The sequence below is a fragment of the Exserohilum turcica genome (assembly GCF_000359705.1).
Source record: "Exserohilum turcica Et28A unplaced genomic scaffold SETTUscaffold_2, whole genome shotgun sequence".
Classification (NCBI taxonomy): Eukaryota; Fungi; Ascomycota; class Dothideomycetes; order Pleosporales; family Pleosporaceae; genus Exserohilum; species Exserohilum turcicum.
In genome coordinates this window covers 1,144,180-1,157,220 of record NW_007360025.1, presented here as the reverse complement: position 1 = coordinate 1,157,220, position 13,041 = coordinate 1,144,180, and the positions used below count along the sequence as shown (strand labels likewise).

The 13,041-nt window shown below is 52.4% G+C and overlaps 6 protein-coding genes and 1 non-coding gene across 7 annotated transcripts; 5 read left to right on the top strand and 2 right to left on the bottom strand.

Moving 5' to 3' along the window:
* Window positions 1-446: 446 nt before the first annotated feature.
* SETTUDRAFT_135144 (uncharacterized protein) lies at window positions 447-2,186 on the bottom strand (the record flags this gene model as incomplete). The annotated part of the gene is made up of 2 exons (XM_008027203.1): window positions 447-1,686; window positions 1,726-2,186. The coding sequence occupies 2 exons, from the start codon at window positions 2,184-2,186 to the stop codon at window positions 447-449; spliced, it is 1,701 nt and encodes a 566-aa protein (XP_008025394.1).
* A 421-nt stretch (window positions 2,187-2,607) lies between these two features.
* On the bottom strand, window positions 2,608-4,300 carry SETTUDRAFT_115319 (glycosyltransferase family 31 protein; the record flags this gene model as incomplete). Its single annotated transcript, XM_008027202.1, has 1 exon — window positions 2,608-4,300. The coding sequence occupies one exon, from the start codon at window positions 4,295-4,297 to the stop codon at window positions 2,879-2,881; it is 1,419 nt and encodes a 472-aa protein (XP_008025393.1). The 3' UTR covers window positions 2,608-2,878.
* Window positions 4,301-5,377: 1,077 nt separating this feature from the next.
* On the top strand, window positions 5,378-6,140 carry SETTUDRAFT_31117 (uncharacterized protein; the record flags this gene model as incomplete). The annotated part of the gene is made up of 4 exons (XM_008026835.1): window positions 5,378-5,555; window positions 5,606-5,814; window positions 5,871-5,978; window positions 6,027-6,140. The coding sequence occupies 4 exons, from the start codon at window positions 5,378-5,380 to the stop codon at window positions 6,138-6,140; spliced, it is 609 nt and encodes a 202-aa protein (XP_008025026.1).
* A 1,395-nt stretch (window positions 6,141-7,535) lies between these two features.
* SETTUDRAFT_79704 (uncharacterized protein) lies at window positions 7,536-8,129 on the top strand (the record flags this gene model as incomplete). The annotated part of the gene is made up of 1 exon (XM_008026979.1): window positions 7,536-8,129. A coding segment is annotated over one exon (594 nt), but the record flags the coding sequence as incomplete, so codon positions are not given.
* Window positions 8,130-8,500: 371 nt separating this feature from the next.
* SETTUDRAFT_t16 lies at window positions 8,501-8,590 on the top strand. The gene has a single exon. It is a non-coding gene; the product is annotated as a tRNA-Pro (tRNA).
* A 291-nt stretch (window positions 8,591-8,881) lies between these two features.
* Window positions 8,882-9,493, top strand: SETTUDRAFT_31115 (uncharacterized protein; the record flags this gene model as incomplete). Its single annotated transcript, XM_008026834.1, has 2 exons — window positions 8,882-9,200; window positions 9,336-9,493. 2 exons carry the CDS (start codon window positions 8,882-8,884, stop codon window positions 9,491-9,493), a joined length of 477 nt encoding a protein of 158 aa, XP_008025025.1.
* Window positions 9,494-11,100: 1,607 nt separating this feature from the next.
* Window positions 11,101-11,654, top strand: SETTUDRAFT_88249 (uncharacterized protein; the record flags this gene model as incomplete). Its single annotated transcript, XM_008027201.1, has 3 exons — window positions 11,101-11,182; window positions 11,234-11,513; window positions 11,564-11,654. 3 exons carry the CDS (start codon window positions 11,101-11,103, stop codon window positions 11,652-11,654), a joined length of 453 nt encoding a protein of 150 aa, XP_008025392.1.
* Window positions 11,655-13,041: the final 1,387 nt, after the last annotated feature.

Sequence of the window (13,041 nt, the reverse complement as noted above, 5' to 3'; positions counted from 1 at the left end):
TTGACTTGCCACACACACACACACACACACACACATAGAGAGAGAGAGAGAGACAATTCTCACACTAGGAATCAGCCAAACACGCTTATTATGTGTACATTTTTTACTCGGGGAAACAAGAACAATACGATGATAATGATAATGATAATGATGAACGACGTTATGAAGCAACTACCTAACACCCAGTACAGTATCGAAATACATACTTAGCAATCAAACCAAAAAAAACCCCCCACGATGCAGAATTCCGCCAACACGCAAGCCCAAAAAAAAGAGCAGAAGACTGAAAACGTACATTACTTGACAAAAACAGCTATAATGAAGTTTTCATCCTACATAGACGATAAATGCAAACTGAGATAGATAGGTAGATAGCAATAGCCATAGCCACACACACACACACATATATATATATATATATAAATCCCAAGATAAGGGAAAGAACATCACTCTGTATCAGTGGAACTCAAGCGCTGCCTCTTGAACAGCTTGCGAACCTGGGATCTTTCGTCGACGACGGCATTTTTCTTGGCGGTGAGGGCGTCGAATTCCTTTGCCCATTTTTCGAGCCAGGCGCGCTTGTGTTCCTCGAGGACGTCGAGGTCGTGCTGGAGGGCGTTGATTTCCTTGGTGAGGGTTTGCTCCTTCATCACCATGCGGGCGAGGTCTTCGAATTCGGCGTCTTCGGTCGACCGCTTGATGCCGTGGGATGCCGGGTTGGTGGTGGTGGTGGTGGTGATGATGTCTGCGTCGGTGGATGGGGCGGGGTCGGGTGGCGGGATGGATGTGTGGGCGGGGCGGGGTGAGGAGGTAGGGAGGGACGGGAGGTGCGAGGAGGACATGGGTGGTTTCTGTGCGCTACTGCTGCCGATGGACGTGTGGATGGGGAATGCGCGGGGCGGCTCGCAGGCTAGTGTGGATTGGATGTCGCTTTCGTCGATGTAGGAGCTCTCGCTGGATAATCTGTGTCTTGCGGGTGGCTCGCTTGGGATGGTTGTGTCGGTCATGGCCGTGTGGCTGCTGGGGGGCTTGACGGCCGCGGGGCCCATGCGGTCGGCAATGTAATCTAGTGCGACGCGCAGACGCTCGGGGTACTTTTTCGTTTCCCGGAGCACGCAGTCGGTAGCGATGCCGGCGGCGATGAAGTAGAATTTGACCATGAGCGTTAGTCTGGCTCGATCCGACTGCTCCACGATGCCGGGCGGCTTTGGGTAGCACTTGCTGAAAGGGTGTAGGATGCGCTGTTTGGCTACTATCTCGCTTTTCATGTGCTCTTCTTCTTCCTCGTTGGGATTTTCGACATAAAATCGGACTTCGTGGAACCCACGCGCTAGCGCTACCATGTACGCGTAGATGTCGTGTCCTGATTTTGCCTCGCTTCCAACAAACAACTTCTTGGGTTGACCGTCCGGTTGAGATGTTTGGCTGACAAACTGCATTTCATGCGCTTCTGGCAGGTTGTCCAAAAGATATAACGCATTGTGATATTTTAAGTATTCCAGGATGCGCCGCAGGTCAGGATTGTCTTTTCCGCCCCGTGGGACTGATGACCGAAGTAAAGGGCTCTGGGGTTCAGTTCCGGCGCTAGTCAGCACGTTAGATGTATGATCGCGTTTGTCCTCATGCACGTCACATGTGCTGTCTGCGTCTTCGGGCTCCGGACTTTCTTCCAGGGTTTCGCGGCGCCTTCGACGGCGGTGCTGGTTACCATGTTCCTGGTAATACTTTTCGTTTTCAATACTTCTTATTGCAGATGCAAATACTTTGCAAAAGTCGTCCATATCGCCGCCCTCGATGGTGTCAATCAGGCCGTGTGACAGAAAATACCAGCGGATAAGCATGCTGAACTTGCGCTTCATGAGTTTTGTGTTGAAGGCAAAGTATTTGAAAGGCGGATCAAGGTCTTCTTTCATGACTTCATCTTGTGTTATTGTCATAATCAACGTAGATTTGTTGCCGTGCCGGTCAAAGTTCTTGGTACAATAGCGCACTTCCCGCGGTTTGTCGCCATAGCGAGTCAGATAGGCGAGTATTTGACGTCCTTCTGGATGGGCAATGGCCAGGCCAAATGTAGGGTTTCCAACTGAATATGGAACCCACGTCATGGATCCTGCTGGTGGTAAGGCATCGAGCTGAGGTCCAGCGCCATGGGAGACGATACGTTCTCGGACGTCGTCGAGGGACATTGCGAGAGTTTAGAAACGGTAGATGTATTTGGCCAGATGTTCATTGGTGGATGTCTCGAGCCCTTTCAATGCTGATTGCGGCGCTGACAACAGGGTGGCAACGAGTGCTGGGTTATTGTCGTTGACACAGCCCGTGACCGGTCTGCGCGTCTGACCAGCGCCAAGCAGACGCTTTACTTAGCCCCGCATCCACGGCCAGGACTCACACATCAAGTGTAGATTTCAGCAACAGATGCAACGGGCCGATAGAAACGCGATGGACGTGTTAGTATGTTAATAATGATCAGGCAAAGACAGGTTGCAGGAGTTTGGTACGTGCAGGAAAGGCGGCACGGGACGACTAGGGCCTAAGCGAAAACACGTGCTCACGCGTTGTACCAAGCGTCTGGAAGAGCCAGACAGCGTCTATTTCTATGTATTATTTATGATTGCAGAGTATGCATTTGGGGTATATGGTTTTATCAGGCTCCGCTTTTGCTCGACTGCCTTCCGCTCAACTTGCGACACAGTGGCTAATCAACGGATTGTTTTATGCTCTTACGGCCAGCTCCCATTTTTTAATGATCCAATAGGGGGAGGGGATTGGCGTAAGCAAACAAAGTTCAAGAAAAGTTTTAAGGGATTACGCAAAAGGAAAAGGAACAAAGCAAAACGCTAAAAACGCTGCAAACAAAGTGCTGTAGACGGCCAACCTATTGGTGCTGTTCATGGCATTGCTGCTGTCTTGCCCAGCGGTGGAATCTGGCCTTTTTCCACCCGCTCTGCCAACTTAGTGTAGCCTTGGGTCCATGTGTCGGCATATCCTTGGGCCTGACATGCAAACCAAAACGTATGCTGCTGCTAAGATGGCACTTGGTTTCGGCATTGTCGTTCCAGTTTCTTTGTGGAATCGACGAGTATGACCACTGCACACAGTATGTATTTTGTTCGCACGACTGCTCACATGCCTCTGGTGACTGTTCTCCTGACTTGGCACGGTCCTTGTGGACTTGATCTGTTTCGAACAAGATGTTCCAGCGTCCGTTTGTCGGTTCGGACGACAGGTTATCCCAGTCGGTTCGAGTGTAATTTAGATTTTCGGGGGTAAAGAAGCGGTCCCACAGATCCGCATAGTGCAACGGCCTGTCACTCGCCTGTTCTCTCTCCAATTTGGACAAATCACCGAGCATGTCTGGGGCAACGTGGTGCATCATGAGGATCGGCTCACACCACAGCGAAGGGTGGAAGGTAACCGTGGTGGGGTCAAAGCCGGAAATGCCGGGCCAGGCGGCGACAAAGTCAAGGTCGAGCTCCTCTTTCAGCATGGTCGAGACGAGATCGAATGCAGACACATGGTGCGAAATGCGCGTTGCCCAGTTATTGATGGCGTCCCTGCGGTCGACAAACAGCTCCTTCATAACCTTGCGCGACAAAATGAACGAGGTGCCACCGGCGGCAAAGGGGTCGGGGACGAGGGCAGTGGGGTCGGTGGGGGGGTTGGCAAAGAAGTGCCTCGCTTCGGAATCGTGCTGGCTGAGCCAGTCCATCAGGTTTGGCCTGTGGATGTACGTCTCGTCGTCTGCGAAAATGTACCAGCTACGGCCGGGGCGGTAGTCCCAGGCGGCCGCCATTGTCTGCAGCATCTTGTACTTGTTAAGCAGCTGCATTTCCTTGCGCTCGTCCTCCGGGTCCGGCTTTCGCAGATATTCCAAGGGTATGCTGCGCTGGCTGTATTCGAGCTGTGTGCGGTAGCGGTTCAGTTCGTCTGATTTCATGATGACGTCCGAGGGGAGGCGCCAGATGACATCGAATACGGGCCAGGAGCCTATCTCGGCCTGCAGGTCGGAGAAGAGCAGCAGCATCTCATGGTCGGCCTGCTGGGTGTTGAGGATGAGGGGCGCGGCCTTGGAGTAGACATTGATGGCCGTGGTGGTGATGGAGACGACGAGCTGGTCGCGCACGACGGGGTGAGGGCCGAAGGCGGCGCCGGGCTGGTGCGGGCGGCGGGCGGCAGGCAGCTCCTCGTCGTCGTAGGTGCGCGGCCATCCCTTGAGCCAGACGAAGGCGTAGAGGACGAAGATGGTCGAGATGAGGCGGGTGGTGCGCGGCATGTGTTTCCGGAAGGCGGACATGGTCGCTAGCAATTGGGCGGGGGCATGGGCGGAGGAGCGAGTGTGCAGGAGCAGCCAGCCGGGTCAGACGAGGCAGGACACGATGAAGGTGTAATCCAGCAAAGAGGCCAGCAGCCCGGTTGCAAGCGCCATTGTCCAAAGAGGCACGCGTGTCGCAAGCGGTGGTAGTCAGGGATGCGCCCGAGCCTAGACCCGCTCACTCGTGTGTGGCGGAGCACCGCTGCTGGCTCCGCGACACGCGTCGCAGCCATTCGCCGCCGCTGCTGCTGCTGACATGACATGACATGCATTTGCCCATCGCGGCCGGGGCGTGTTCGAGGATGATGAGGATGAGGAAGGGGGGGGAGGGGGAGGAGGAGAAGGATGGTAATGGCGAGGATAATAACAATGAGCGCATCGAGCATCGGCGTCGGGGGGGAGACGTGGCCTGCCGTCGACGAGCGAGCTTTCTCTTTACCCCCTGCCCTCGCACTCCCACACCATGCCCGCCGACTCTCCACCATGCGCCAGCCCTACCAGCCTCACGCCATCAGGCCAAGCATTATATTGACGGGCCCTGGCATTAGCGAGCCGGAGACAATGTGGGTGGCGATCATCGTCGTTTGGCATTCCCTACCCATCCATCACCATCCCAATCACCATCCCGTTGATTACATAACGTCACGGTACTGCTTACATAATGCTTTCACGCAGCTTACATAATACACCACAAGAACATGGCAACATATCCAGCGCAGACATCTATCCCATTCCATGGCCTTCGACGCCTTGAAACCACCGCTTTCCTATAGCAAGCCCCCAAATATTCCCGCTTATTCCCGCTGCTGTCACTTCCACATCCCCTCTCCTCTGTAATCACTCCATGTGACAGACATCAAGTACCATGGCCGCTGCCATGGCCGTTGCCAAAGCACAGGTGAAGAGCAAGCGCCCTGCTCCTCACCAGTCGGCCTCACCAACTGCCTCCCAGGCCCGTGCGCCCATCTGCACCTCCAAGCCCCCGAAGAACGGATATTCAGATACTCAATCACCCAAGAACAGTCTCAGCCAGCATGATTAACTTTGGTCACAACTTGCGACATGTCTACCAACACTAGCAACACCAACCATATCGACAGTGAGGACAGTGACAACAGTGATAGCAACATTACCACTCCAGACCAGCCTCGCGCTCAGACAGTGAATCTCCAGCATGCATATGATCTCTCAAGCCGCCTCTCCCAGAGAGAAATCGATGCCATTTATGCTGCCGAATACGGTACGCTGCATCATCACCACACACAAACACATACTCATAGGCCCCCATAGGAGAGGCTACAGAGGAAGATTCCCATGACTGGGTCCTGCTGTTCTTCGGTTTCCAACAAGACATGCTGAAAATCCAAGACGAACTACGCGAGACCACACTCGCAGGAGCGCATCCCGCCTCTGTTGCCCCGCATATTTTCGGACAGCTTCATACAGTCATGCAGGAGCGTGTTGCGGCGGTCGCACGTGGCGAGCCTATCACCGTAGAGGTGCGAGAATCTGGAAACAAATATATGTAAACATCATGGATTGATGCAAGATACAGGGCCATACCCCAAGAACTCCAGGGCCCATGATGACGCGGTGGGCGCAGGACATCGTGGCTAGTGAAACTTCTTTTTATCATCGTATTGAGATTGCGCTTGCTGCAAATGTTAGATCTAACTGTACATTGTAAGAGGTTTTTCTGACTGGAGAATAGGAGACACTGCCGGGTATGGATACATCTCCCGCTACTTCGTCCACGGATGCCATGGAGTCACGGGAAGAAGGGGATGCTGGGTCAGATACTGCTATGCAAGATTCTTGCGAATAAGTCGCAGGTGCCGTGTGCGATGCAGGACTGTTACTGGGATACCGAAGAACTTCACTTGAGTGTATATTCGATTACTATGGTGGACAAGAGTATTGTCTGCTGTGAGACGAAAGAGGGCCTTTCCATCTTTCATCATAGTTCCTGCAGTTCAACAACGAATTGCACAAAGGTCTCAAACGACATACCGGATCCTAATGATTTATCGGCGAGGAGCCAAGTATAGCAACTGGAAGTACTTTTGAGAGTCTAGATTGGATATTCTGCAAATGTTCATGTGTATACGAGACATGTGACATCTTCCTACCAATATATGTATGAAACGCATTCTTGTGAAAAAAAAAACTTCAAAAAAAGAAACAACATTGAGTGCTATGATCATATATTTTACTGAAGACATGTTAGTTCTGTATCGTCTACCACAACCTATGCAGCTATAGCTTCCTCTGCAATATCCAAGTATATTGAAGAGGGAGGCCATGTAGCGCACACTAATCGACGACCAATGTTGAATAACACATCATGAAGTGGAAGCTGAGAACAGTTTCTGCCACAACACTATGTCATAGCCTTTGAAAGAGTTGCTCTCTGATAATAACTATCCTCGCGCTGATAATTGCAATTGTCTAAAATCCAGCTGTACCTGAGACTGCAATCCCAATAGCCTACCTGCTCTCTGCTGTTGCAAATGAGCTTGATAGTTGGAGATGGAATACCACGCACTACAAACATGCAATACCACCTATACCCAGTCAATTTCAAATAAGAAAACTTAATGTAAACCTAGATGAAACACTTGAAATCTAATGATCGAGAGAAAGCTTGAAAGCGATTCATTAAGCCTTGACTAGCTTTCCACAGGGCGCATATTGCCCCGCTTCACTGTCTTATTATTTCGCTAACTAGGCTAGTCTATACACACAATTGATAGTAAAAGAGCCCATTTAGTACGAATGACGTATTTGCTTGTCAACTGCATGTTTGTTAGAGAGCTGCATGTAAGGTGAGAGAAGTGAAGGCATTTCTTCAAAGAAGCTAATGCACGATCCCTTGCCTTGAATTACTATCAGCAAACAGCTTACCTGCATATCCAAACAAGGTTCGATGAACTGCGAATAATTTCCACACGCAGCAATCCTTCAGCCTAGAAGTTGTATATCAATTGGGTGGCCACACAACTCTTTGTTGAGTAAACCGTACCAAGAACAGAACCTCTCAAAAGCCACACTCACCAGGCACCCACCTATCCGCGCCACGTGTATTTACGGTAGGCAGCTGCTTTGATCAAACTGCATAATCTCGAAGAATAGCATTCCGGTCTTGACAGACAAATTTCAAGCCCTGCCACTTTCGTGTCAGCATCAGTACGCTCAGCACCGCATGTCGCACACCGACGACCATCACACACCACCAACTACACCACCGGCGCGAAAAATCGGCCTCACATGGGACGATTTCCAGTACGAAGACGATACGGAAGCACTCCATGAATCCCCACCAGCACGCGCCAAACCACCAACCGCGCTGGACCTCACAATCTCCAAACTCCACCACGACCGCCAGCGCTTCACCAAAACCATTCCCAACGACCACAAAAACAAGCTGTGCAGCCCGCGCGACCGCAGCGCCGTCCTCGACATTTACACGGAAGCACTGCACAAAATCAACGCTACAAACCACGCGCAAATGTACACGGAAGCCAATGCCAAAATCAGGACTGTCCTCGGCATCCACAAGGCAGGGACCCGCGACGCCGTTTTCACGCACCAGTTACTCCGGCCCATTGAGCCGCTGTACGCCATGCCGCGCATCGAGGTCCGACACGACAAGCATGGGCATCGTGCTGCGGTGCGGATCCAGGAGTGGAGGAGAGACGGCTGGCCCGCCAAGTATCCCGTTAATGCGGTCCGAGAGGAGAAGGCGCGCAAAGGGCGGTTTGTAAGGTGGTTTGAGGAGGAGTGGGAGGATGAAGTGGAGGAGGAGTGGGATGAGGGCGAGGAGATGGGGAGACCGACTTGAGGGTTGTAAGAGTGCACACTTTGCGACTTGGTTGACCCATCGTAAGACGTGGAAAAACCATGGTCAAGGATACGCGGGAGCACCAGGACTTGGGTTCCCATGTTCCGCCCCCCCCTACTTACGCAAAGACCCTCGTCCCCGTTTTTTTAAACCTAGCGACTCAGCAATAGCCACCACCCGCACACGCACTGAGCGACAACCACCTAAAATAGAAGAAGCTGATACACAGAAAACAATCTTCTTCTTGTCAGGGTGTCTGTGGGCTTTTCAGAATTTCCAGGCTTCATATTGAGCAGGAAATAGATGACAGACATCAACAGGTCACGTGCCTGATTTCCGTGTCTGGTCTTATGGTCTAGTGGTATGATTCTCGCTTAGGGTGAACCCCGAGCACAGCTTGCGAGAGGCCCCGCGTTCGAGTCGCGGTAAGACCCATTCATATCTTTTTGGCTGTCGCTGTGGCAGTGAGAATTTTTGCTGTGTGTGAGAGTGACGGTATTTTTTTGCACGCTGTTGAATTTCTGCTGGCATTGTACGAACAACGATGTTGATGTACAGTGTTGTATGCACAATGGGTTGTGAGATGCCTTCACTGTCCTTCTTTTTTGCGTGTACCATGTATATATGGGACAGCAGGCTACCGTAGATTCTAACCAGAACAACTAACAAACGCATTAGCATTAGCATTAGCATTGGCAACTAACAAACCACAAGACAGCAGCACCATGTCTTATTCGTACAAGCCCAGGACGCCTTCGCCTCTGTCTCACAGCTACACGGCTGAAGAGATTGAGGCAGCTCAGATCCTCCTGTCACTTCGCGATGCCGCGATGTTGTCTGATCAGGGTACTAGGGATCAGGCAGGCTACAGCTCAGAAGAGACTGAAACTGCAGCAGAAGAGACTGGAAGTGAGGGAGACAGCGAGTCTGGCCAGGAACAGGATGCAGGTGAGTCCGAGAAAAAGGTGTGGAAGATTACGGTCACAAAGTATTCGGAGTATCCGGCCAGGAAGAAAGGACACTGTGGTGATGGCGAGGGTGAGGGTAAGTGAGAGGGTAAGTGGAGTATGAGAGAGAGGAGAGAATGTGTAGTAGTATCAGATATTCAACTAGATTGAAATGGCAAGTATATCTTGGAAAATTCCGGATACATTGAAAGACGTGAATATCAACGTGCAGATGATGTTACAGGGCATAAGAATTTGACTAAAAACGGTAGTCTGCGTGGGAAAAGCAAAGTTACCCCACCATACTGGCTCTCCACAAACCATGGTTTTTTCTGGGGAGCCATGTGCGATAACAGCGGTAGAGGTGAAGCGAAGCTTATCCAAGGCTAAGGACACTAGGCTATCGAATAAGCCTGTACTGCCATGTGGATGCATCGAGCACCATGTCGCGAGACGGGTAAATAGCCGGATTAGATACGGAGACGATTAACAGTGACCAAGAGGATGTGTCCCTGAGGTTGCGCAGACGATCGTTTCCCGGAATAGACTAAAGCAGGGCGTATAGGAAAAGCGGGGTACGGGCCGTTGGTCTGCTTGACTCACCTTCTCAGCTCGCGGCGGGATCAGCATGCACGGATTATGGATGTGGATGCATCGACATGCTGAACACGTGAAACAGTTCACGGCGTAAGAGCTGGTTCGATAATGAATGGGCGTGGATGCCGTTTCAAGAGCGGAATGTTGAGCTCACGTGTTCTCGATGTGGTTGGCAGTTGGGTGTGCCCTGCTTTGGCTTTAGCTTACAGCTGTCTGCTATACGTAATCCATGTGCTGACAGGCTGGTGAGTCTGGGCGTCAACAGGCTGTTCGTTGCCCGTCAGTCTGGCCATTACTGTATATGGGCTTTGTAGGCACAAAGGTGACGATCCTGTCTTACCGCGCCTTTGTCATGGTCGTATCGAGCCGAAGCATGGCTGGGCTTTGACGCGCTTTGTGCTCAATGTCCGCCTTGCTTTTGTGCGGTGAATGAGCGCCTGCGAACTAAGGGACCATGACGCTGTTGTCTCTGGTTGATTAGCCCGACCCTAGCCTATCCATCCAGATTGATATGTTGACGTTGTGCATGGCGCGACGCGACCAATCGTCGGACATGTGCTGGCTGGCTTTCGAACAAGTCTGGGCCACAAGTGTCGTCACGCCCAAGCTCGTCTGGCGAATGTTGTCGCCCTCGAGCCGGTTAAACCCTGAAACGCCGCCAGTTGGTGTTGCCAGCGCGTGATGGCCAGAGCTGGCGCTCGTGCCCGTCGGTTCGCCTTGGACAACACAATCGTGGTGTTGATGCATGGGAGTAAGACGGTGGTATGCGGTGGGCGTAAAGTAGCGGTGCTTTGCTGGCGGTGCCGACAGCATGTGGGAACCGCGTCACGGGCCCAAGGCGCTAGCCAATGAAACAGGCACCGCCACACCCAAGGCCAAAACGTTGGACGCAAGACGTTGGCCTCCAAACAAGGTTGCCAAACACGCCCCGCCCGTGGCAGGGAGGGTTTCTTTTGGAGATGAAAGGGGGGCGGCAGCGGTTTTGTTGAACAGCGGCAGGGTCGTGGGAAAGCAAGAAGAAGAGGCAGAAGAAGCAGAAGCAGCGAGAAGCGGCGGACAGTCGTCGCATTGCCCAAGGCGCTAGCCACGGCGATGGGCGCAGACAGCCAATCACGCGCGGGGCCCGCGACCCTATCGTCATGCGCCACCCCAGGGTGACGTCGGTTTCAGCAAAATCAAGCGCGGCCTTGTCATGGCTTCCATCATCATGGCTGCGCCCTGCGGCTTCAGAGGCATAAAGCACAGGGGCCCTGCTGCTACCGCCGCACTTTTGCTGCTGCAAACTTGTCCACCAAACACCAGACATCCACATCGACCCTCAATACGCCTGCTCCTCCCTCGACGCTCGACACCGTCCTTGAGCCCCAACCTCCCCGCCACCTCTTAATAATACCGCCAAAATGCTCTCTCCCGCAGTCGTCATGGGCCTACGCGGCGTCCAAATTCTCTTCAGTATCATCGTCCTGGGTCTAACGGCATACCGTACGTCGTGTCCAGCTCTCATACTCCATGCTTCTGCTAATCATGTCGCAGTCGTCGATGCATACGTGTCATGGGTCCCAGGGAGCGTCGCCTTTATGCTCTTCTCCTCCATCTGGACTCTTCTTGCTGTTGCATATCTCGTCCTTGCCCCGGCCCGATTTCCTGCTGCCGCTCACAAGTATGCCATTGCTGGTGTCGAGTTCGTGACCATGATCTTCTGGTTCGCGGCCTTTGTTGCCGTCGCTTCGCTGTGGGGAGACAGCTGGTGGGTCGGTCATGGCACCTTCTGGAGCTGCGGTGTGGCCGCCATTGTCTTTGGGGCTTTCCTCTGGTATGTATCCCATGTCGGTGTACTCGACGACAGCCGTCTAACATGCTTAGGGCCACTTTTGTCGCTACAACCATTCTTGCTGCGCTGCACATCCGCAGCTCGCCCAGGAACGACCCTGCGCCTCCCATGGCCAACGTCTAAGCAGCGGCCTACCGCAATCTGCACCAATGGCGCACCACCACAAAGACCAGACTGCTGGTCCAACCGGATATGATACCCCAAATCATCTCTTTGCATTCTTCTCTTGTCGTTATTAGGGCTCAAACCGCCCAATTAGTGTTTTACACCGAGAATTTGTCATGATATCTCCTTGGTACCTTATGGATCTTATACACGTATGCATAATGAAAACAGTTGATTCAAATACTCCTGTTACTGATGTGCACCATGTGAGGCTTGTCGCAGGCTAGGGACGTCGATGGATGGCTGTCATACACGGTAAGCTGAGAAGATGCACGGCCCTCGGACGTGCTGTTGAGGACATGTTGGACTTCGTCCGCGACATGTCCTTCTGTCACATGAAGTGCGAAGCCATGGGTGGTTGCGAGTCGCGGCCTTAGCTCCTATTTCTAGTCCTTGGCTACATAGCAGCACAATCTAGCATACCAATACAGCCATGACTCGGCACCGGAACCCGCTGCCGTGGTCGCCACCACGCATGCAACCAGGCACTTGTTGCCAGTCTCCAGACGACTTTTCGGGCGTTCGCTTCTGCATTCCGAAAGGATGGCAGACGCTACCACTCCCACTAAGCCCAGACAACACAGCGTGCATCCGCCATGCGACGACCGACAGCTTGGCCAACATTCCGCACATTGCCATGGCTCGACAAAACCGGTACCTTTAATTAAGAGAGCCGAAACGGCAGGCTCCCATTTGACTGGCTTGCAGACGCCTTCAGCAAGTGGTCCACCCGATCTTCTTCGCTTGCGCTGTCGGAGCAATGGCACGCCTGTCTCCCCCAACGGCATATGCATGCACGGGCCCCTTGTCGAGCTAGTGTGGGTGGTCAATGCGTGCAACGGGTCAGACAATGCAACACCACCACTAAAATGTCCGCCTATCAAAAATGAGGCTGTAGAGCACCATACAAAAGCTATTATCACGAGATTTTTTGGTGGAGTAGTCTAAATAGTTCAAAAAACAATCCTATCTACTCAAATTTCTTTGGCAGTTTAATGTTGCGGCCGCGCATCGTTGTTTTGGTGGTGGGCTGCGCAGCCGACGATGCAGACGCACCACCACTTTGGCTGCCTGCATCACCACCACCCTTTGACTTTTTTGACTTTTGAGACGATGAAGCTTTTCGTTTAGGTATATTTTGCTTATCGCGAGCTTTTTTTTGAAGTTGCGACTGCGCGATCGCGAGCTTTTTGGGCGCGTCTTAACTGGAGTTCTTTGGCCCTCACTTCTCTCACTTTATCCCTCGCTATTTTCTTCAACTCCCGCGCAGTCCTTGCCTCGTCTATTAATTTTTTTCGTAGAGCTATACTAGCAGCTCGTTCCTGTTGTTTCTCTTTTTTTTTTT